The 25,443-nt window shown below is 43.6% G+C and overlaps 1 protein-coding gene across 5 annotated transcripts in view; it reads right to left on the bottom strand.

Annotated features, from left to right (window-relative positions):
- Positions 1 to 25,443, bottom strand: part of SUSD6 (sushi domain containing 6) — a 93,669-nt gene that overhangs the window by 44,329 nt on the left and 23,897 nt on the right. For 4 of the 5 annotated variants that reach the window (XM_054826009.1, XM_054826008.1, XM_054826011.1 and 1 more), the window contains 2 exons: positions 5,346 to 5,533; positions 830 to 859 (listed from right to left, as the gene is read on the bottom strand). In XM_054826009.1, the coding sequence (XP_054681984.1) occupies positions 830 to 859; positions 5,346 to 5,466 (151 nt within the window). In that variant the 5' untranslated portion in view covers positions 5,467 to 5,533. The remainder of the gene's footprint in view (positions 1 to 829; positions 860 to 5,345; positions 5,534 to 25,443) is intronic. The other variant, XM_054826012.1, reaches the window with a different exon arrangement.

Here is a 25,443-nt window from a genome sequence, read left to right on the forward strand (position 1 = left end):
ACCAGTCTTGCCAGGAGTAAAATTCAGGAATTGGATAAAAATCCAGGATTCAGAGGATTCCATGAGCTCTTCTCCCATCTCCCACTCTCTGAAGACCAAAATTTGGCAGGTGGTAAAACTCCCCGCCCACACCTTTAAATACTTCATTATCAATCCATTCCCCCAGACTCTGATCCTGTATTCCTTTTTTTTTGTTTTGTTTGAAGATGGGAAGCTCAGACTAAACAGATCAAATTTCAGAGTTCAACAAAGATTTACATAAAATTTTATACATTTAGAACAGATATAGAAGCCAAATATGCTTTCCAATTCCTCCCAAAGTTACATACATCCATAACATGCACACAGGAAAGACTTTAGACATTTTCCAAGCACAGGAAATGAAAAGCAGGAGTATCCAGTGGAATATATCCAGAGTCATCCTCTGTGATGAGATGTTCACCTTTCTTGATTAAAGGAAACAGAAGGGGTTTTGCCTCAGCTTGCCCTCCCTGTCCTCTGGATCCTCTCTGGCAGCCTCTCAAAACTCCCACAAGCAGGATCTCTCTCTGCGTTTTAGTGAAATATTTATTCTATTTGGGTTTTTTGAAGTTAAATGCTATAGAAGGCACAGGAATCTGTTTAAGCACAGTGAAACATAGGAAGTTGATCTCCCTCTCTCAAACTGAGGGCAGTCACCTTTCACAAATACAATGGAAATGGGGCATAGAGATGGATCTCAGCCTATCCAACACAACAAAAGTATAACGGGAATCCTAGCTCATAGCTAAAACCACTAAAACATCACACTCATTTTTCATAGTACAGCAGTGAATATAAGTCTACTCACATGTAGGTCCTTTGGATTTGCTGAGCCAACCTAGGACAGACAAAAGGAAAATTCAGGATTACTACTATGCTTGCTTTAATTCATCCATCAACTGTTAGAACTGGGTAAAATTAAACAAGTTGTGTGGCTTCTTAAGATCCCTATTACTCCCTTCAAGCCAGTCACTTAAATAGCACTTCCTGGATCAGTATAGTAAGTTTGAATAGTCTAATTCCGGGCCCGTCTGCATCTGCTTCCTAGCCACCTTTGCAGCTTGGCCATTACTCTGCAGCTCCTCACCATGCTCTTCTGTACCACTCTGCTCTTAAGTTCTCCAAAGGGACTGGAAAGAGGTATTGCACCAGATACTGCTCCCCCTTGTCTCCATAGAGAACCACACACTTCTTTGGACTGACCCTGTAATTTCTCCAAACCCACACTTACATGAAGCATGTAGGTTAGAATCAAGATCCTCTGTTCATGTACAACACCTCCCCACATTTCTGTCTGGCTATCCCATGTTATAGTGTCCTTGTTTTCATGACCATTGAATTTCATCCCTAGCTGTATAAACACCTTCCTTTCAGCTGCACAATTAGAGACAAAGAAAACCTCTGCTTTGCACAGATCCCAAAGAACAGGAACAAGTCTGAATCTGCTCAATGAGTGGAGTGCACTCTAACAAGCTGTTGTGCGCAACGCAAACAAATACCAGCAGTATCCAAGAGCTTCTGTGCAGAATAACCTTGGCACTGAAAAGACCTTAGAACAGCAAGCAGCAGATTGGCTGCATTTGCGTCAGAGACAACACACAGGAATGAAGTAGTTTCAGTTTATTCAAGTTCAATTTATCACTTTAATGGCAATCCTAAAAATTAAAGAGCTAGCTTTACTGCATTTCACACATAATCAGTCAACAAAAATCAGGCTGTGTCTAAATCTAAATGGACTTAGATTTACCGAGCCTGCATTATTATTAATTTTTAAAGGTTAATATTTCAAGTCTCTCCTTTATGGGTATTGATATTCGCTTAATTCAGAATGTTTAATACTTTTACCAACACCTTTACTTGCATTTCCCAGGACCAGGTGATGCTATTATCAATAATGAAAGGCCCAACCTATGTTTTGATAGGTTTCTGAGAGAGCTGGTTATGAATCCAAGAGAGATTACACCATTTGGAACACAAATGACAGGAAGCTTTCAGAGTATTTTAGAGACTACGTGTTAAAATTTAATGAACTTATTCTGATCCACTGTCAACCTTTCAAAAATAGCCTGGCCAGACAGGAGGACCCTTGTGAACAAGATATAAACACAAGGCCTTTGAGAGCTTGGGAATAACCTTAAGGGCCAGAGATAGGAGGGAGAAAAAAAAAATTAAAAAAATATCACAGCAACAAAGAAAGAATGGAGAAGCATTATCTGTAGAAAAGCAGACAAAAGGGTTGTTATTGCTCCTCTCCAACACTTCAAAAATTCTCCATCTCTATCTACTAAGCACCCTGGCTCTTAGCTACATTCCAGAAGAACTCTCGAAGAAAACAGAAGAGACAGGCGAAGAACTAACCCTCAGCATTTCAGGCCCTTGCTTTCTAAGTCTCCTCGCCTGCTCATTCCTTCATTATTTCCCCTAACTAATCTTGGAGAACTTGCCAGATAGGGAAAAAGGCACAACAGTGATAAAGCTCAAAAAATAGTTCTGAACAGCACTGAAGTTTCCATAAATCCTCCTCTTTTGACTCAGCTTCATTGCTTGCCCATCACCAAATACTTCATTTGTTTTGTGTTAAAATATTTGCAGCAGTTGTTTTTATATTAATGGATATATTCCTGTGAAAAGGGAGCAGTTTCCCCAAATTCTTCAGTGTGCTTAGTGACTAAGCAACTTATCATACTCATTTCGTGGCACTCCTGGATATTTAGATAGATTGCTTGAGACAAAGCACTGAAGATTTTTCTTAAGAATTCATGCATAAATAAAATCAATTTATTACCAGAGGACAGACCAGATGCTTGCTGACTGGAAATGAGTCTGTCCTCTGCATTAGCCACGTGGCAAAGAGAACACATTCCTGACCAGAACATGAATATATCTCTAAGCCTCCTGGAACTCAAGCAACAGAATTTCTGAACAGCAAAATTATTGCAATACAATACACATCATATGGTTTTAAACATATGAATCACGAGCTCTGCTTTCTCACTCATAGCGGAGCCAGCTATTGTCTCCATGCTTGTCCATCTTTTTATGAGAACATTCTTCAGCTTTTGTAGCAATTGTGAGCATGTCGTGTTGGTCCCGCATTCAAGATAAGCGTTACCACCAAGAGATTTAATAAAATCTCTTGCTTCATGTTAACATTGCTTTGCTCTGCCTGCTCTGAATGATTTTGCTATGTAAAGTAATAAAGTGAGGATGGTGGAGTGGCTGGGGGACAAAGATGAAGGAAAGCTGATTTTCCAAGCACCTCACCAGTATTCTTTGTTTCTCCATCTGGCTCTCCGCTCCTCAGCTGACTTGCTCATTAATGTTACTCATGGCTGGCATGCTGCTGCAGGTGCAGCTCTCCGGGACCATGACACATCACTGAGCACCCCCATCCCTCCCAGCAACTGGCAGCTGGGTTGATACCTCCCAGTCTCAGAAAACCTGTATATGGAAGCACCCCTCAGCAAGCCCTTCCCCTCCACCAGCATTCTTTCCCCTGCATGTCTTGCCCTCTGCTGTGATCCTGGGCTCCCCTGCACATGCACTCACTTTCTCACTTCCCCTGCAGGAAATAGCTCATGCCTAGCCACTATAATCCTATTTAGCTGATGATCTGCCTTGATCAGTTTACCACAGCTGGTTTCAGGTCCTGAAGCAAAAGGAACACAAAGGGAAACAATGCAGAACCACTCTTGGGTCTTCTGACATGCTTAACTAGTGCTTTAGTTAATGTGACTGGATGCCTCAAAAATGATATTAAAAGGCTTGCCAGTATTGTGGCTGCCTCTCTGCATCCAGCAGCCCCGTGCAGCACAAGGCATTTGCATACTGATTACAGACTCAATTGAAGGTGCTGCAGCATGTAATGGGAGTTTCAGATGGGGACTGTGCACTCCAGCCTGAGGCTGGGAGGCCTATCTGACAAGCCTGCATCTGAAATGAGGCAGTGACATTATCACCAACAGCAGCAAGACCGGAAAAAAACAAGGATAGACCAGATCCAAAAAGACCTTGCCCCTTTCCCACTCTCGCTATCTGTTCTTGCCAATTTGTCATACTCTCATCTGTGCCCCCCCATCCCTCCTTACCTACAAAGCCAAAATCAGGCCAGGAAGACATACAAGTCTGGGATATCTGATTTCAGCAGCCTCTCCCTTCCAACTTGAAGGGCCAGAAATACTAAAAGAAGATCAACTCCTCCTCCAGTTTCCAGCACCAGTAGACTCTTCCATACTGGATCACCTCAGCTTTGAGTGCATCTGGCAACTAACATTGATTCTGCTCTAGCACGCAGAGGCCAATTCAGGCTTCACTGATGCTGAGGAGTGTTGGCCATGGGACATTTTCAGGTGGCATGCTGTGTCAAATAAATAGGATTTTTTATAGTTATGTCAAGAACTGAGGTTTTGTTTTTAAATGTAAGCTATTGTTATACAACAGCTGCTGAAATCAAATCTGTGTGCCTTTTTGGGACAAACCTCCTTCAAAGTTCTGTGCAAGAGCACACAAAGTTATTCCTTCCATCCCATGCCACTTATGATCAGGCACCTCTCTACAGACAAAAGCTACATCATGGCTGGTCTGAGACACAAGGCATGTTTCAGGGTATACTGGGTAAACAAGCACATACTTCACATCACATACTACCTTGTGAGTATCCAGCATATTTTCTTGTTCCACTCATTTCTAAAAGGCAGATCCCCTCATCTCTGCTGAGATTTTACATATCATCCCATTGCACTGCTATTTACATTATTCTCCACACTTGTCCACCAGATAACCATTAAGAAGTTAGAAAGGGGAGAGGGAAAAACTCAAGCTGCAAAGAGGATCTAATAGAGGGGTGCAGTTAGCGGGTGTTGAGGTGTCAGAAGATACCACACAATTAAAGCTGAACAGATTCATCAGCTTTGCTAAGAAATGAAGACAGTCTGCACTTCCAAAATTACTTGACATGAGCAGTTGCTACAGGGCATACAGATAAGAGTGTTTCCATGAGAATCTCACTCAACTAAAATGTGGCCCATTCTATTCAGACAGTCCAAGTGCCCCCAGCTGCAGTGAAAGGATGAGAATGGAGGGGGAAAAGGCTGGAGGAATCAAAACAACAGGGCAAAGGACAAGCACCTATTGAGTAATATACAAGACTCGTTCAGTTCAGACACTGCCCTCTGCTTAACAAGTAGTGACGGAATTTTTCCTGAGAGTACTGAAAGATGTGTACAAATGCAGCAACCATCACCAGCTTCCCCATAAAAATATAAGGACATCTCCATACTTATACATCTCCCCTTCCCTCCAGCACATGCAAAGGTTTCACTTACCTGTGGCCTGTGCTTCCAAGACAAAGGTACCAAAGATAACTAGCAGAAGAAATAACCCATGGCTAGTCAAGGCAAGAGACGATCCTGTGTTGCTCTTTGGTGCTACCATTCCATGGCACATCTTTTACCCACCGAAGTTTCTTTTTAAAAAATTCCCGAAAGGTCCGGTTGATCAGGAGCACCCCGGTCTACAGAAAGAGAGACAAAGAAAGAAACAGTAAGCGAGCATTGAGCCAAACACCTACAGCATCTGGGGAGGGGAGAAAAAGGGGAAATTCAGAAACAAACAAGAGCAACCTTTTGCATGTTCTGGCATTTAGGAATCTTACCAAGCATTCACAGTTCACAAGGTAACAGGGGCAGAAAAGGCAATCCTCCGCAGAGGAAATACTAAAAGGACCTGCATTATAGAGAGACCAGAACTTTTCTCTCAGCCTCTAATATTTCAGGTGTGAAGACTGCCTAGCTTACAATTAATTTTAGCTTTTCCTTTCAAGACAGCCCCAGAGGATAGAGCACCTGGAGAATTTGTTTCAAAATAACTTCAAGAGACCCAGCCTTCCTACACCCCCACCACCTTTCAGAAGGTCTCCAAGACACAGCAGACTGTACTAGACAGCTAGGATAAATAAATCAAATGCTTCTTCAGCCACCTGGAGAGGCACAGCAAATCTGACAGCCAGCCGGCAGGCAGGCAAACACACACTTAGGAGGAGGAATGTAAAACAGCTTGCAAACCTCAGGTATAATGTTCTGACAGTACAGAGCATAGCAATTAAAATTGCAGGATGTGACACTGCTCATACCTGAGGACTGAGGGATTCAGCCACAGCCTATCAGGCACCATCACAGCAAAAACTCGTACACAAACACACAAAGCACAGTTGGGAAATCAAGAAAGCACAAAAATGAATTCCTATTTTTAATGAAGGAAAAAGATCCAGCAGAATACATGTCCCACCAACGTAGTATGGTTTTAGCCTGCAAGGCCTCCAATGGTAACTTTGGACCTGGATGAATAACAATGTCATGTGTAACTCCAATGCTCATGAAAGAAAGTTAGGAGTAAAAAAAAAAAGCTGTGTGTACTGGTTTTACAACAGACGAAGGAGAAAACTGGGATAAAGACAACTGGGAGAGTGATGCAGTAAAAACACCCAAAAACACCCAAACAAAAAAAAACCCAAAACACAGAGAGACATTTCAACACTTCTATCATGCTATTCTTTACACAAACATCTAAAACTCTCAGGGAAAAAAAAAACGTAGAAATTAATGTTTCTTTACATTTGACCACAGGAATACTTTTAATTTTGAAGGCAACCCCATTCAGCCACAGCTTCTTCAGTTAAATGGATATTCACACTGAAGGGGGATTTTTTTTTTTTTTTTTGGTCCATATTTCCCATAGAAATTCAAAACTGCTGGGTAATTCTAAACAAATTTGAGAGGTGCAGAGGCAGGTATTGTATTCTTTCATACCCTGTGAGAACAGATGGGAGACTTGGGTTAGTGCTCCTTCTACTATGGAAGGCAATATGACTTTCAGATCCTAAAGTACTTCTGAGATGAAGTCAACACACCAGCACTGACCAGAGAAACACACAACTCAAACAGCCACAACTCACATTTCCAATTACTGAGGCAAAAAATAAGCTCCATTACGGAAGGGAATATGTAGATTTGTCATTAAATGACTGGAAGTCATCCTAGTGAAAAGAGGATTTCCTTAGTTCCACGTCACTACTTTGTTCATATTTACTTCACAAAAGGGCTATCTAAAATTTGGATGTTTCAAGTCAATTAGTCTCTACCAAAGAAGAATTCTTTGTCTGCATACACCCCCGCCTTGAAATGTCATTTCAAGATGACATTTAAACTGCCATGTGGCAAGTCTGGAACTGATGCTACAATAAACTCTGTGTCTGCCTCTTTTGTTTCTTGCTTCATTTGGAGGGGGAGGGAAAGAAACAAAGCTAGCCCACTCTATGCCTGTAGCACAGCCTACAGATCTCATGTCTTCCACAGCCACTACTTCGTTCACCAAACACCTACCTTGCAGAAAGGAGTAAGGATGCTGCCACTCACCTGCTAGAATTCCTTCAGCAACAATTAGACCATGGAATGAAAAAATACTCCTCTGTGAAGAATGCCAAGCCAGATAGTCTGTACATCTGCCACCTCCTCTCAAGTCAGATCTCCCGCATATATTTTAAGTTCATATTCAGTTGGAAGAGGCTAGCATCTGGCCTATGGTCCAGGCCAACAGCTGGCTGCTTTCTTCTAAGAGTCACTGCTTTAAACTGAATTACAGCTCTGACAAAGCAATGCACCATCTTCAGCAAATGGCCCTTCTGATTAGATCAAGACAGGTCTGTCCTCCCCATTCCAAATTAATGAAGCCTCATTAGTATAAACAAACTCTGCAAGTCTTGCCAAGGTATCTTTTAAAGGTGGCCTTCCGTGCCCTTGGAACAGTGCTTGCCAGGTGACATAGCAGCAGCCAGAAGGAAAGGTAGGGAAGAGGGCGTGCAATTATCACAGGATTTGCTGAGCTGCCTGAGGTGTACTACCTTGCCCCAGGGGTTTTCCTCTCCCAAAGATTATAGGCGGAAGCCAGCAGTCCAGTTTTGGTCTCTAAACAACAAGCAAGTTAGAGATACCTAATACAAGAATATCTTCTGGGGGAATCAATTATTGCTTGTTCTTGATTCACTAATAGATTGCTCCAAAGCACAGCACTGTTTCTCCCCTTTCTTCTCAAGTCAGGCACGGTTTCCCCATCTCTTTTCAGCTAGTCACTTGGGTCCCAGGTTATCAGGGATCCTCTGCCAGAGGCACAGGGCTGCCCCACAAGGAATGCTGTAAATTGCTGCTGCTATGCCTACACTAACATCCCACTAAGCTGATTTAGTTCAATGTGGGAGTTGAAGGAGACACAAAGGCAGCAAAACTATTGAGTGGAAGATAGCATCGATAAAACCCTCGGAATTGTCAGGAGACAATGGGCACAGGTACCGCCTGCAAGGATCCTCCCACGGACTTCAGCCAAGTTACAAAACTTGTCCCCAGCCTTGACTTTTCCTTGACAAAATTGGGAGATGAAAGAGATTCTGGCCAGATAAGAAGGTATCCTTTCTTCCCAGAGGGGAGCTGGTGGTTGGGAGGCTATTTAAACAGACATTCAATTCTCTGAAATCTAACTGTTGTTTTAGCACATTCCTTATACCTACAGCACAGGGGGAAGCAGCTTTCATAACTCTTCAGGACTCCACCTCCAGAAGTTAACTGGAGTGCATTGTAGAGCACCACATTTGTGATAGACGTACTCTCAGGGAGACAGCTTAACAATTCATGGGTTCACATGAATCAAAGCAATTTACACACAGCATTAAGGAATGGGCTGGTTTCTTTAATGGATCCTTGAAACAATGAGGCAGAAGCCACCAGAAGCACAAGTATACAGCAAGGACACTTCAGACCCATTTCACATGCCACAGCCTAGGCTGAAAGGTTATGGGAGGATTAAGTTTACATAGAGATGTTTTCAAAGATAATATTTAGTATAGCCAGCAGTTCCCATAAATACAGTAAGGAGGGGAGAGGAGATTCTTCTCTGTTAACAGTACATCAGTCAATAGAGGTATTTTTGTTTGCTTTTCTTCTAAAGTGCACTTTGAAAAACACCTCCTAAATATGGGTAAGAAAACAAACCATCCTCTATGGCCACCAAGTCAATTGCCACACACCCTCTCAGGGAATGCTATGAACAAGGGAAAAAGTACTCATTGCTCCTGGAGTACCTATAGAAGCTTTTCTTGTTACTTTTGACCTCCCTGGCCACATTTAATTTTATCAGGGCTTTAGCTTTCCTAACCTGATCCCTGGCTGTTTGCACAATTTCTCTGTATTCCTCCCAGGCTACCTGTCCTTTCTTCCACCCTTTGTAGGCTTCCTTTTTGCATCTGAGTTTGTCCAGGAGCATTTTGTTCATCTGTGCAGGCCTCTTGGCATTTTTGCTTGACTTTCTCTTTGTTGGGATGCATCTCTTCTGAGCTTGGAGGAGGTGATCCTTGAACACTAACCAGCTTTCTTGGGCCCCTCTTCCCTCCAGGGCTTTGTCCCGTGGTACTCTACCAAGCACATCCCTGAAGAGGCCAAAGTCTGCTCTCCTGAAGTCCAGGGTAGTGAGCTTGCTGTGCACCCTCCTTGTTGCCCTAAGGATCTTGAACTCCACCATTTCACAGTCACTACAGCCAAGGCTGTCCTTGAGCCTCACATTGCCCTCCTTGTTGGTGAGAACAAGGTCCAGCATGACACCTCTCCTCTACCACTTGGAGATGGAAGTTATCATCAATGCATTCCTGGAACCTCCTGGATTGCTTGTGCCCTGCTGTGTTGTCCCTCCAACAGGTATCAGGGTGCTTGAAGTCCCTCATGAGGATCAGAGCTTGTGAACGTGAGGCTGCTCCTATCTGTCTATAGAGGGCCTCATCCACTCAGTCTTCCTGGTCAGGTGGCCTGCAGCAGACCCCCACTATAGTGTCACCTGTCCCCTCTACAACCTTTAATCATGACCCATATGCTCTCGGTTGGCTCCTCATCCATCCCCAGATGGAGCTCCATGCACTCCAGCTGGTCATTGACATAGAGGGTGACACCCCCTCCTTGTCCTTCCTATCCTTCCATTCCAGCACTTCAGTCATAGGAGCCATCCCACCATGTCTCCGAGATGCAAATGAGATCACAGCCCTGCAGGCACGTTCATCTTTCTAACTCCTCTTGTTTATTCCCCATGCTACTGTGCTTTTGCACAGGCGCATTTAAGGTGGGCCCTGCTGAAGCTGACTGACTGGCTGGAATTCCTTTGGGCTGCACTTTGGGTGCTCTCCTGCTGACCTGTGATCCTTCTCCCAGCTCTGGGCATCTATTGCTGGCACTAACATCAAACTGCTAGGAGTGGGATGGATTGAGGTTCCGTTCCCTCAGCAACTTTAAACTAAAGTCCTCTTCACCAGCTTGGCAAGCCTATGACCGAAGATGCTCTTCCCGTTCTCTGACAGATGGACCCCACCAGCCCGGGTTTCTCAAAGCAAGTCCCATGGTTTAAAGTAGCCAAACCCTTGGCTGTGGCACCAGTCCTCTAGCCATTTGTTGACTCACTAGGTTAGATTGGCCCTTTCAAACTCCTTCCCTTTGCCTGGGAGGACTGATGAAAAAACCACCTGCACTTGAGTCCCTTATCACCACCCATAGGGCTCTGTAATCCTACTCGATACTACCATCCCCAGCTCTTTCTTTTCTTGACGTCTTGTCATCAAGCAAGCTTCCCAATGAGGGGACTACAGCTGAAGCATCACTGCACGGCCAGCCCAGCTTGCACAACAAGCAGTAGTTCGCTTGTACATGAACTCCCTGAAGCAGGCATTAGCTTCTGCTGAAACCACACAGGCCGCACTTTCTACTCATTCTTAAGCCACAATCAGCAATTTCCAAAGATGACATGCTTGCATATGGCAGGAGTTTTTTTCTAAGCTAAGCTGTTTGGGGACCTCTGCCATTTATCTTCTAGACCTTCAGAAGCTGCCAACTCATATCCGTTGATCCAAGATCCTTTCATAAGCATGCACACATTTTCCCAGGATTAAGACTAATTTTGTAATTTTTCCCCATTTCATCACAGCAGGACTCCTAGGTCCCCATGGAAAAGCGTTCTTTGGAAGGTCATACACTCAGGACATGAAAGAGAACACGATTTGGTTAGTTCTGGTTCACCAAGGACATAGGATGTCAGGGGGGTGGACAGGACAGTCTGAAGTTCTCCAGTTCTTCAAGATGCCTGGCACAGCTATGTCCTGTGTCACCATTGCTGGAAAACAGGTCTTCAACCTGGATTCTTTACAGTTTGTTTAAGGAAACATTCAGTATGTTTAGAATGCTACTCGCTTGCTTTTAAATACCACGCTTGAAACTTGAAAAAAAAACCCAACTAGTTATCCTCATGTACATAAGAAATATCTATTTTATCCACATAGTTTCTGCCTCACAGAATACTCAAAAATTGTTTGCTATCTCTTGAATGCACACAGTAAAGATCTTGGCAGCGGGGTGAGTGATGGGTGTGCACAGCATACCTTTTGAAAAGCTAAGCACAAGTGCCTCATGGTCACACTGCAAGTGGAACCTAATGTGCAGCATGGTTCAGAGGATTTAACCTTTGCCCTTAGTTACTGGTTTTGTTGTATCCTTATTTTGCCTGCTTTTCAATGAGCAGTCAAGCTTCAAAACAAGAAAGTCATCCTCTTGGCTTATTAGTAAGAAAAATAACAGAAAAATCAATTCAAGTGCCAGCAGAGGAAAGAAATCCCCAGTTCTACTTACTTTCTGTAGCTAAACCAGCTGAACCAAAGGCTTCTAGAAACATAATTGTATTTTTAACATTTTGGATTAACTTCACAGCTCAAATAAAATGTTCAGTTAAACTAGATGCAAAGAAAAAACCAAAGCATTCAGAGTTACCTGCAGACAGTTTAGAAAAATTTTAATCATCTGACTTCCCAGCACAGCCAACTCTCAATTATCCAGGATAATTGGAAAAGGTGGAAGAGGAAGAGAGGAAATAAAAACCCAAACAACCCATGTAACAGAAACACACACACAGTAACCAGATGATCTAGAACACGTGTGTTTGGTAGCTTCATTTTACACCTTCATCTTTGGATTATAAAAAGGCAGATTTCTGCATAGCACAGGCACAGCATAATGCACAGGGCTGAAGTGCACATATTCCCTGCTACGGACAGGAATCACTAGGGCAGACTGAGCTGCTTATTCCAGACACTGGAATTATTGCACATCCTCCTGCAAACCAAGACCTGATTGCAGTCTTTAGAGAGACCTGAATTGTTGGGGTTTCCTTCCTCATTCCCCAACTGTGCCACAGGGTTTGGCCTATGACCTGCAAATTCAGCTGTTTCTTTCACATAAATATCTTGGTTTAGCTTTCACCTCCTCTCTGGTGAAGGTTTCTAAAACACCAGTACAATTGTTGGCAATGCAGAACTCCCACTTTCAGGACTGAACATTAGAGTTCGCTCAGAAAGAATCTTGCTGGACAGGCTAAATTCTGAAATTCCATTTTAATCTCTGATAAACAGCATATGCCTAACCTTCCACAGCCCCACTAAGGCACACTTAAGCTTTAAGCCAGGAAACTGGATTTTTCACTACTGAATAACCAGTCCTTTACAACTGGGAAAGTCACACCAACATTCCTACCCCAAGTGAATAAACCTGCAAGATTCACCAATTTGCACAGCTGATTCACCAATTTGCACAGCTTATTCCCCAGCCACCTCCTCTCTATCCTTCCTATCACAGTCTAAAGTCCTATTTGCATCCAGATCATGCTTTTGCACCCCTCCCTTGCTTACTTCCTTCTTTCACTTGATGTTCCTCAAGAAGTCATGCTGAGGTTAGCCGAGCATATTCTTCTGTGGGCTAAAGGCAGGCACCACTTCCTTCCTCCATCTATTTCCCTTCCATGCTAGCAGTTGGGTGCGAGCCTTTGCATATAAGCTTCTTCCCTGCTGCAGCCCAAAGACAAATGCACAGCAGGCTCAAAGATATTCCTGAGTGGACCAAACAAGCTGCAACTCCAACCGTCCCCTTAGAGGTAAGGAACACAGAAGGAACATACTCTTCAAGGTGTGCAAAGAAGAGGTGCAAAGTTGCCAAGGGGAGGGGAAAAGGGGTGGTATTCAGTACCCTTCACTGTCTGTTGCATGATGGAAACTCTGAAGTCAGTTGTGGATTAACCATTCCTCAGCCCAGTGTGATGCACAGGGCAATTTTTAGTAAACAAGGACCCCAACACACCTTTGCTGCGCAGGACACCTTGCTTGTCAGCTTCCTCTGTTCCTAATTATCCAGCCAATGAAAATGAACAAGACAAGAGGTCTAGAACCTCTTTAAGAAACACTTGTGCACATCCAAAAAGCACCAGAAAGAAGATAACACCTCAGATCCCAAACCCTGACCCCCAACAATTTTTTATGTAGTATCCCCTTGAGAACCACAAGACATATGTGGGCATTTTGAAGACGTTTTTTTGGAGGATTCATTGGGCATAAGTCAGTCAAATGAAGGGCTCCTAGATTCCTCAAGGAAAACCAGAGTAAGTATATTTTCCACTGCACACTTTAGAAGTCCATTTCTAGCTCATTGTCAGACATAGTTCACAGATTTGCATCTCCTACAGTCTAAATTGCCATCCTTTCCCATGATATATTAAAGATTTAAGAACCAAACAACCAGCCACACTGGTCTTCTAAATATATCTGTGCACTGCAGCAGTAAGTTCCGTCTTCCCAAGAAACAAGTAGGCCTCCAAAAAAAGACTTCACTTCAGGACCAACTGCATCAGGTACCCAACTGCAAACGACAAACCGTTAGCAGGGTACTCTGATACATCAACACGTAGTAACGTTGTGTCACATCATAGCCTTTAAGGCATAAAATGTTTTCTGTTCAACTGACTTCCTTTCCCATCCTGTGACACAGTGAAGAGGAGGACACCACAGCAGAGCTTGCTCCAAGACCTGGTTTTCATTCTTAGAAATAAATAACACTCTCATACTTTTATAAACAGAGTCAGAGACAAATTGTTAAAAGCAGTCTTAGTTTTGTGAACATCACTCCCCATTTCCAAGTACTGTGGTTGTCATGCCAGCTCACAGTCACAGAAAATTTTAATTTTATGACTAAAAAAAAATCATCCCATTTTCCTTGCCTACGTAAGTGCAAGAGAAAGCACTAGATATCATTAGCTCCCCAAATTTTAAGAAGTTTCTTTGAAAGTCATAGAATTTCACTGGAAACTTTTTCTGTTTTACTTGGGAGAAGGAAGATAAGAGATCAAAATGCGATTGTCCTTCCAAATAAGAAAGGAGAAGCTAGTTACAGGCAGGCTGTGAACTTCCAGGCACCAGCAGGAAGGAAAAGCAGAGCATGCTAGACAGGTTAACGCACACAACCCCAGTGCATGGCAGATTTCTGTCCTATTATAAAAATGCTTACAGCAATGGGGTCACATCACCAGTTAATGAAGAGAAACCAGTTATTAAAAAAAAAAAGTAGTGCTGGATCTGCTTTAAGGGTTTGGTGGGGGTTTTTGGGGTTTTTTTTTTTTTTAAGCATACTGGCATCTATTGAATCTATGGGAGAAAGTAGAGACTGGGCGATGTCACATGCAATCTTTCCCAGTTTGGGGCTTGTTTTTTTTAAATATGTCTTTATTTGGAAAAGCATTCCCTTTGGAAACTATTGTTTCAGCATTTTTCCCCTGCCGCACTGCATCAGAAAGGCTAGGTTTCATACTTTCAGCTTTAATCAGTACAACAGCACATTTACAGAGGACCATATGCACAAAATGTTCCAGAACGCTTTCCAAAAATAATAAGTCCTAAAAAAGAAAACTCACAGTAAACTGAAATGGCTTCAGGGAAGGAGAATAAAGAAAAGCTGTGCAAAGGCAGAACCTCTTGAAACCACATACGAGCTTGAAATGTTACTTTCAGTAAGAACAGGGTTCTCAAAGCAGCACTGGATTGGTAAGGTAACTTGTATATCCAGGATGCTTTTCTCATTTATGCAGCTGTGTTAATCTGTTTCAGGGAATGCACCACAAGGCCCATGTACAGTAAAGGCTTATTTTATAATCCTTCACTACTAGAATGTGCTTCTCCTCATCCTTACCAGTTGTTGCACTTTTGTTCCAACTGATGTGGCTAAAAGCATCAGTCTGCTATACACGCAGCTGCAATACCACCAGGCAGCACGGCCATTAGAGGAGGACACCCATTTGGGAAATCTTTTTCCTATCAAAGCCCTCTATATATAAACTTCAGTGAACCAGTCTGACATTTAAATAAAGAACTATACTAGAAGATGGAGGCAGTCTTACATTTATTCCTAAAAGCACAGCTGTGAGACAATTCAAGTTTAGAAGCTGCCATCCCAGATATGAAAACATCCACTCACCCACTTTCAAGGGATGATGACAACTGCTGTGCAGTGCTTATTATTTGTATCACAATTTATATTGAAACTTCTCCACAACAGACACCTTGTAATATCAGAAGCTTCCAGGCTAAGAAATCCTCGATGTTTGGATGTCTGTCAGCACAAAGGTCTTTTCAAACATAAACACACACACAAAAACTCTGAGAAATAAGACTGCCCTTTAAGTTCCAACAGCCTAGTACCATTGACCAAACTGAGAAAGTTTAAAAAAAAAGCAGTGTTTCAAATTCTGGTTCTGATTTTAAGACTGCATTTGGGATTCTAACACAGCAGAGAACTGCTTCAATAGATCTCAATAAGGGGAAGAAAAAAAGCAGGTCTTCAAAAGGTCTCAGCACCATCACTCAGTTTTGTATTTATTAGCTCACTATTTTCCTTTTCTTTTTTAGTAGCAAAGTCATTAGATGTTTCTCCTATTTCGGATGCACTGTGCTAATGTCACAGATCCACTTCTATTGCCACAAACCCTCACTGTGGCAGAGGCCGATCACAGTTGCATTGGGCACGTTTCACTCCACCGAGCCCAGCCACATCACTCTTGCCAGCGTACAACTGAAAAAGGAAAAGTCAAATTTTGCATCGCCATTCAAACCACCTGCAACTAAAACTGGGAGACAACCAGCACATCACCTGCATGCAGAACTGCTCCTGTGAGGCCACAGTCAAGGGCGGCTGCAGAAGGTGGCTCGGGAAGGCTCCCCAGCTGGGCACCATCATCATCATCAGGCACACCAGCGTCCACCTCAATATTCAACTTGCAGACTCTGGGCAAGATGCCATAAATCAACCTCAAAAGTCAATACTCAAGGGCTGAAAGAAGAGGGGGTGGGAAATAGGAGTCCTAACAGCTTGCTTCCTTTTAAATCACTCTCGCAGTTACCAGTGCCCAGAGAGCACACATCACTATGCAGAAGACCCCCACAACCTTTTCTCTCTGGCTTCCCTCAACAGATTATGCTTAATTTGATTTTCTAACAAGGGATCAGTTGTAATTATATTCTGATTTGAGCAGCACAAGCTAGAAACATCAAACCAGAGAGGCGCTCCAAGAAGGATCACTGCTCATTACATGTCATCAGGGGACATACATGCCCCACGAGGAAACCAAGCACTCCAAGAAGAATCCCCAGGACAGGTCCCTTTCTAATAGGGTGGCAAACTGACTTCCTGAGACCTACAATCACCATTCAAAGGCTGCGCATTAAAAATTTCCACCATTAAATTGGTGTGAGAGAAAAGCATGCCAGAAAAAAAAGAGAAGTAGAGTCCACAGAATAAAGCCTATCATAAAAAACCCTGTAATACACATCTCAACAGAAGGTGAATTTGAAGCTTCAACTTCTCCCTCGACTACTTGACTCAGTCACATTTACACTTCACAAAGCATTGCTATTAGTGGTAAAAATATTTAATAACAAAAAAAAAAATCTGTATGGACACTGTTTGCTGGAACTAGAACAGGCCAGAGGTGGGACTCAGGATGCTCTGACCTGCAGCAGAAGGGGGAGCACACCCACAGCCTCCTGCCCCCATCCCACAGCACCCACCCTGCAAGTGTCACAGGGATTGCCATTCCTCCGCTCCCTGAGGAGGGGCCTCTGCCCAGCTGCTACCAAAAAGAAACTCAAAGAAAACATTCAGCAAAGGGTCTTGAGGCAGCTGAGGAGCACTGCCCGGTACTAACTGTTCATTCAGCAGCTCTCAGCACCTTGTTTGTATAGCAGCAATGGTTCCTCAGCCTTTACTGACACATAGTCTAGTCTGCCCCTTGGACATCAGCACTGGGGTTGAGACCTGTCCCTCCACCATCCAAGCACTTACAGGCTTGCGCTGCTACCTTGGCTGACGGGTGACTCCTTCCTCCTCATGACTAGACATCCCCATGCTGCTGCTGCCATGCACACTACACAGCTAACCCTCCTCTCCACAATGCTGATGGGACTTTCAAGGAGCTTGTTGGGGAAACTGGGTCCTTACACCAGCACAGCTCTGGGGCCAGTGGAAGCAGCAGCTGGGGAGAGGTAAAAAAACTCCCACCTCAGCTCTGCTGCGGAAGCCTACTGTGTGTGGAACCACTCTCTGACTTAAGCGAGCAGCCTGTACAACATGCTGGGCCAAGTAATTGCACAGGTTTCTTGCTTCTAAAACCACCTCTGTTTTCAATTCACATTAAAGTGTGGCAGAAATAATTTACTATATGCATAAAGATGCTCTAGATCTACCCCCCACCACCACCACCAATCAGGGCTCCAAGCATCCTGGTTTCCATGTAGATTAAAAGCCAGAAAGCTGGGTGAGAGTGCTCCACAATAGCCAAAGGCAACACAGGCTTGTCTGGTTAGAGGAAGTCAAATGAAATCAAAACCAAAAGAGGGGAGAAATTTGTACAAAAGCAGGACAGCAAGAGGCAGCAACTTGCTCTGGCAGTAAATCTTACAGTTTCGTGCAACAGTGAGAAAGGCTACAAAGCACTGCTGCACGCAGGCAAGAATCACACACGTGTCAATACTAGCTCAGAAGGAGACACATTCAAAACTTAGGGGATACAGGTTACTTAACCTTCTGCCTCGCACTTGGCCTTTTTCACTAGACCACTCAGGACTGCGTAAGTACAGCTAGGCTTTGTCCAGTCTGACTCAAAACTCAAGGGAAAACGCTCCCAAAGATCAGATTCCCTCCCAAAACTCATGTGTGCAAAGAAAAACCCTGGATAAAGCCACAGGCAATGCCTCTTTACCACTAGGACCAAAAACTAGAGGTGAAGCATCTGGCCAGTGACCTGGGCAGCTGCCTCCCTGAAAGCAATACATATTGCCTGCTGTCCCTCAGCCAAGCACACCGCTCCTGAGTGCTGCCTCCCTCCTAGCTCTAGTCATAGCTCCCTGAATGGGCCAGCTACCAGGCAAGCTTCCATGAAACACAAGCAAGAAGAGGAAGAGAGTCTTAATTGGATTTCTGCATTTTGTCACTTCTCCAGTGCGCTTATATTCAATGTCAACAGGCTAGGCACGTGAACATAAAGGATACCACACACGCTGCCCCAGACACCTCTTCCCCACGCTCCTCTTGCACACACAGAACTGAGAAGTGGAAGATCCTTCCCCATTCCCCCTAAAATGGGTATTTTAGAGCAGGCATATTTAACTCTTCACTATCTGCAGGGTAGGAAATAACTCTGCCAAGCCACTAGCAGCTAAGTGAATAGTACATCCACTTGGGAAACAGGTCACTCTGTTTTGCTTGGAGTTTCGATATGTGTCCAAGCATCCTGTGTGATGGCTCAAGCCATCAAACTATTTGTCAAGAAAAAACACTCTAGCACAGAATTCCCAGTGACCTGTACTCAGCCTCACAGGAAAAGCACAGCAACTTCAGCTTCGACTGCCTTTAAAAGGAAGACTGGTTTTTTATCCTCCCCCCTCTCCCCCCCCTTCTCCAAATAAATATGACTGTCCTGCCACAGCCAGTAATCCTCAAGCAATTTCCTGTCCCTGGAGACAAGGTTCCCTCAGAGTGAATTGATTAAATAAAGGTTATTAGAATTAGTGTAAAGCATGCTAGTTTAAAAGTTATCCTCTTCATGTTTTTACCTGTAACTTAGTGCTCCAAGCAGCAGCAGCAAAGAGATCAGCTATGAGAGCTTACAGGATAGCAAAATTAATATGCAAAACCCACCAAACTCTGAGATGAAGATTTGAAGCGACTTTTCAACAGCAGAGGATTTTCATGTTTGTTTAATCTATTTTCAAGTGAGTTTCTCAATGGGAATTCACCCAATCCCTTTATTACTGTACTCTTAAGATTAAATTTGCTTTCCCCATTTTGTCAATCTGACATGCAATTTAGTCTTTAGAGAGTCAGCAGTCATCCTCACCAAAGCTGTTCTCCTTTTGCCTTTGCAGTCTAAGACTTTGCTGCAAAACAACACGCTAAATCCATTCGCTTCATCTTCCAAGTGTTACCAATTTCCTTTTCCTCTAAAGCCAAACATTTTAAATAAAAAACAGAGACACTGAAGTGTTAGTTTCTATAAATGCCAGTTGTGTGGGGGCGGAGCAATTAGCCTGATACCAGTATCAGAAACTTGTTCAACAATTCTCTGGCATCTCTTGAACAGACAATAGGAAGTAACAGTAAAGTAACAGCACCGGAGCAACAGTTTAAAAGAAACGGAGCAACCACTTGAATTAAGGCATGCTTTGTAAATAAGAAAACCTATATCGTGCAGAAAGCTATAAACATCAACAGATTGGCAACTGTCTCACATGCACAAGTTAACCGAGCTCCTCATTCTTATCCACAAGAAAAAAAAAATATATTATGCAGAGTTTCCGGAAAGGGTCCCGGCATAGGAACAGACAAAGGATTTTTTTACACTAACTTCACTTCTCTTCACTAAATGCACAGAGAAACAACTGCTGGAAAAAAAAAAAAAACCCAAACCAAAGAAAACCCCAACCACCAAACGACCCAGATGTCATCTGTAGCTCCACCTATAAAGTTCAGGGAAAGATTGTAAAGATTGTATTGTGAGAATATCATGTACGGCAGCAGTATCCAGAGGAGTTGGTGGTCTGTCACTTGCAACTGTCTGGGCTTCTTTTAGCATCTTTTAAAAAGCCACTTAGAAGCTTCATTTTGTGAAAAGCCTAGCCTCCGCTTGCTTTTACACACATTCTAGCTCACCTAAAACTGCTTTTCTGGGTGAGCTGAACACGACATTTAACAGACATAAGCAACAGTCGGCTCTGGACAACAAACTATCTTCTTTGTCTCCCTTTGCACTTCAGGATCTACTCTCCCCATGAAGCAGAGTCACTGTTTCACATGCAGAGGGAAGTGGGGGGAGGACAAAGAGAAGCCTGCATTGTGGAAAATAAATAGCTCCATTATGGCTCCACAGGATACTACAAGGCACATTTGGAGGAAACCACCCTCCTTACAGCATACTAGAGAGCACAATAGCTATCAGAAGCCCTTTCTCCAACAGCCACATCCCCTTCCCTGGCCTCTGGCAACAGTCCCGCAGCCTCCAGCCACCCCCACCCCCCCCCAGCACTCCTCAGAGGCGCTTGAGTACAGCTGCTGGAATCACTGCAAAGGCTGCTCCACACCACCCCTGCAAGTGGGAAGAAATCCCAGTGAAACGCTATTACCGGCCCTTTTGAAAGGTAGGACTGCCTGCTGCTAAGACAGAGCCCAACAACTTCTGAGAGATCAAGGTTAGGTTTCATCTTCTCTGCCAAGCACGGCCATGCTTTATTTACATCACAGGCATCAACAGTCTTCACTAGTTCCTTGCAAACAAACCAAACCTGAAGAAGCTAATCACATTTAGGCTTTGTTTGCTATGAAACAGATGTAATAGGGCAGGAGTTTCAGTTCTTTGAAGAATCATACCCATTCAGAAATCTTTATTTCTGTCCAAAGAAAGCTGTTGGGCTTTGTCACTAGACCAACAGCAAGTTTCAATCCCAGAACTCTGCATCACGTGACATAAAAAAGTTACTCAAGAGGCAAAGGCTCTCAGGAGGGAGGCCTCTGTAGAATTGACAGGTACACCCTCAACACCACCATCATCAAGGTAACACTAAACTAATTCTTGCAAACACTGCAGGTACTTCCACCTGCAAGGAGAAAAGCAGAGCAGGTGATGGTCTGCAGCGTCAGCAGTTGCAAGATGCCCAACCTGAAATGTTTACTTTGTTTTTGGGGGAAATAAGCTTGACCATCGGACTTCCTAACTGCAGGAAAGACTCCTGATCTGATGAGAATGAAGAATTGCAGAAAGAGCAAAGAGCCAGCCTTGTGAGGGCCATGTAATTTCAGAGCATGGTAATGTTCAATGCCCACTTCACATTCCTGAGAGCAGGCTATAGAGCTCAGCTACAAACCAATCAACAGATGATGACATGCAGAGGGATCCCAGTTCACTTCTACAAGTGTTTGCCCAGCCCTACACAAAAAAAATGCAAAAGGTTTGAGACTGGTGAATTAAGGCTTGTGCTAGTAATGTGAATGACACTGCAACAAAAAGAAAGATGTACAATGCACTGTAAGACTCTCACACTTTGCAGAAGCCTAAGAAAAAGCTGAGGAGGGGACTGGAACAGAGGACATGCATCAATATTGGAAGGGTCTGGTTCATGGAACTAGCCAATGTTAAGGGTTGGAATTATTTTTTAGATATTAAGATTAACCCAAGGTCTGCAAATACCTTTGTTTCAAGAGGCAAAGAGGAATCCTCTGCTTCTCTAGACAGTAAATGCTTAAATCCCCATTTCCTAGACCAAAATTTTTTCCCCTTCCACTATTATATGCCAGGAAGAAAGTATGAGGGAAAAATGGTATCAGGGGAATGAACCAGTCTTGAACTTCAGAGAAGTGATCCACATAATCAATGCTTCTTTTTAAAACCATGCCTGAACTGTAGGCTGCTTTCTATAGGTGACTTGTATAAGAAATCATTTACCAGTGGTCAAACCAGAGCTCTAGAAGCCTTCTGGAAGGGTTTCACTTACCATCGGTTGGGTATGCAATGTGTTTACTTGAGAAATGTCAGGCCTATCCCCAGCAACGCTTGGCTTTACTCTCCTCACCTACAAGTAGCCAGCAGACTTCAGGCAAGCCTGTCAATTCACTAGAATCAAGTTGGAGAAGACTAATCTTTAAATAGCATAAATGTGGGCAATAAAGGCTGCAGCTACCACAGGTTTATCTGGTCTGTCTTCTTAGGTTTGAATGCTGAGGCACATTTTCTGAAATAAATGACAGCCACATGCTTCCTTACAACCGGCTCTCCAGTGCCTTACATTGAAAACATTTCTTGTAAGACACACAGGAAAAAAACATTAGATCAGATTTTAGTTGTGGGATCTTTTCATGCTGTGCAATAAAAAGCCCACTTATGTCATGCTGCTTCTTCCTCTGCTGCATGCATATCCCTCTGCTGCATGCATCTCCCTCATGCCCTCACCCAGCGACAGCCTCTTGGCTGAAGCATCATCTCTTATCCCCTTCTCTTTAGTACGTGCTTTTTAACATCCTTTTTTATACATTACAGCTAGTTGCTGTGACTCACTACAGAAGCCACTGCAAGGGAAAAGCTGCGTGTAGGAAGCCTGGGGCACATGCCAAACGATAAACTTCTGCTTCAGACAGGTATGTGATTAGGCAAAAAGCGCCATTCACAAGCACTTCTTGCCTCATTAGCATTTGCAGGGAAACGGAGGCAGAAATCCAAGCCTAGGAATCAGACCACACCATGCTAGGTGCTGTATAATCACAGAACAAAAAAGTTCACTGCTACAAAGGTATCACGAGCTACCACCACATGGAGAGAAACCACCTCTTTAATCTGAACCACGACTGGTTCCCTGTGATCTTATTCTCACAGCGGGTTCTTGCTATATTACACCCAGAGAAATTCAGAGCTATTTGGTCTACTGCAAACATGCAATAAAATCTGCACCATGCCTGTTCTTAATGCTTTGTTCATTACAGTAGATTCAGAAGATGGAAAAGGAAATTAAAAGGTCACTCAGATACATGAGCTATTTCTGTCCCAGAAAATGCCAATAATTTGGCTCAGAAGCAAGAATCGAAGAGCAAGACTGCTTAGAAACAGGCTTTCCTCAAATTCTTATAAGTAAATATTTAACTCTTTTTATTTTTGTAGCTACAGTCACTGACATGAACTTGATACTTATTAATTTATAAAACCAGATTTATGAAAGGAGTAAAGACTAAGACTTTCCTTGCCAATGGCTCTCCCTCTCCAGTTCCCAGCTTTCCCCTCATCTTCAAGTCTTAACACAGCCTCACCTCTGCTTTCATTTCTCTTTCATTCCTTCTTAAGATTACTACCACACCTCCTTACCCTCTCTGCACACACTCCAGTTCACGCTTCGCACGCAAGAGTGAGCCTTCCCTCTCACACAGTTCCTTGTGCTATTTCCTCAGCTGAACTCATTAACAATGTCTCCAGGACTTCCCATGACTGAAAAAATCGCCCCTGGGCATATAAGAATGAGTTTGTAAGGTTTTGAGGGCAGTTACTTTGTGCATTTTGCAAAGGTCCTGTGTGGCTGCAAGATTAGCAATCTAGTGAGACTTGTCAGGCACACCACCCCCTTGACAAGGGCTGAGCTGTGCTCTCACTTTTTGGAGATCAGTACAGAGATGAGCTGCAAACTGGTAATGGAGGCTACATTCCTCCATGCAAGGGGCTACCACCGCCCTACAGATACCTGCATCGGGCTTCCCTAAACAACCACAACTGGGAACACAGGAATCTCCTGCTCCAGGGAAAGAAGGAGCAAACTGGTTCCTCTCCTGTGCTAGATGTACTTTTCCGAAAGCACGCAGGTTTTGTGGTGGGGGTTTTGGTTTGTTTTTTTTGGGGAGGATAGGAATGGGGGGTGGTTTTTGGAATTTTTTTTTTTAACTGTTCCCCAGTTTAGTCATGCCTCCTTAAGAGACAGAACCTATGCACAAGCATATTCCCCCTCCTTGGCTAGGATCAAGAGCTGCTGCTGAACATATCTTTCAAAGCTTAATACCAAGACAAAGCATGCCTGCAGCACAGACAATGGGGTGCTGCAATAGCGGTAGAGAGTGAACTACTGAGAGCAGTAGGACAGAGGTTCACTACATAACGTCTCCAGTCATCTTGAATACTGATCTTGTCCATCAATGTTTAGGCTTCCCCCCTCTTTTTTTTTTTTCTTTTGTTCAAAGGGTGTACATTCTTGCAGCACCTCAAAGACTGTGGTAACTTTTGTAATGCAAACAAGAACATTAAGAAGAGATCTCTGTCTGTTCTTGATGTCTTAGCATTTATCTGGCCTTTCCTTGCATTTCACCACCCCCAGTGCAGCTGTTCATCTTCTGATTAAGGACAAAGATGAAATCACTGCCTCCTTGCATCCTTGTAACTGGCCCCAGGGGGATTCTCAGGGAACCTGAGCCTGCTCCCAAACACAGCTATCAGCAGGTTTCGCTCCTGTGGTTTTGTCTTCTAAGAGCAGCATTAAAATTTTAGAGCAATCTATCGTAACTGAATACGATTAATCCCAACATCCTCAAACACACCCTTCCTCCCTCAAACAGTCCTCTAGGTTTCAGTCTCCTATACGAGCAGATGCTTAAAACAGCATGGCCCATTTGTATTAACTACAAGCCCTCACATGCTAAGCAGCACTGTGCAAATGCATTATCACAGATGACTTACAGCCCAAACAGAAAACAGCCAGCCCAAGAGCACCCAGACAGGACTAGTGGTTTCCGAGCACAGACAGGAATGACAGTTCTGTACTGCATCTTTCTCTAGTGCATGGTCTGAGGGAAACCCCCTGGGCCCAGAGATAATCACTTCCCCACCTCTGCTTCCTTCACCAGGAAGAAACCCTCATCTAGAGGGTCATGCTTTCCCCAAAGGGGAATCAACCCATGACCTGCCATAAGCCTTCTAAAGTAAAGCAAGAGACAACGCAGTAACAGACTGGTCACAAGACCTGTGCTAGTGCCTCTTCTCAGTATCACATTAACCAGTGGGCAAAAACACCCCCACCCACACTTAGAACTGTTCCGCAGTCATTTGTATATGCAGAAAGCTGGTATCTGCATTCTCTCAAAAAGGAAAGACAAAACTAATATTTGTTTCACTTTAAGCAATCCCATCACCATATACCTCACTGAACTATGGAAGTTTTTTCTTGTTAAACCATGGCAGCTTTCTTAATATCAACAGCAAATCCTCCTCTCCATTCCAGAAATCTTAAAAAAATCTACCACCACATTCTTCGTTTGACACCCTTCTTAGTAAATGCATCAATACTGACACACACTTATCTTTACACAGAAGACTCATAGGCAGGGTCCCTGGACAGGGGAAAGAAAGAAATTGTGACCACAGATCGATTTACAGGGAAAGGGGAAGGAGCTACCTATACCCAGACAAGAAGCCTGCAGAAGGGCTTGGTTCATAACCACACCTGTTTTAGCTGCACGCGTG

This window comes from Grus americana, chromosome 5, assembly GCF_028858705.1.
Source record: "Grus americana isolate bGruAme1 chromosome 5, bGruAme1.mat, whole genome shotgun sequence".
Classification (NCBI taxonomy): Eukaryota; Metazoa; Chordata; class Aves; order Gruiformes; family Gruidae; genus Grus; species Grus americana.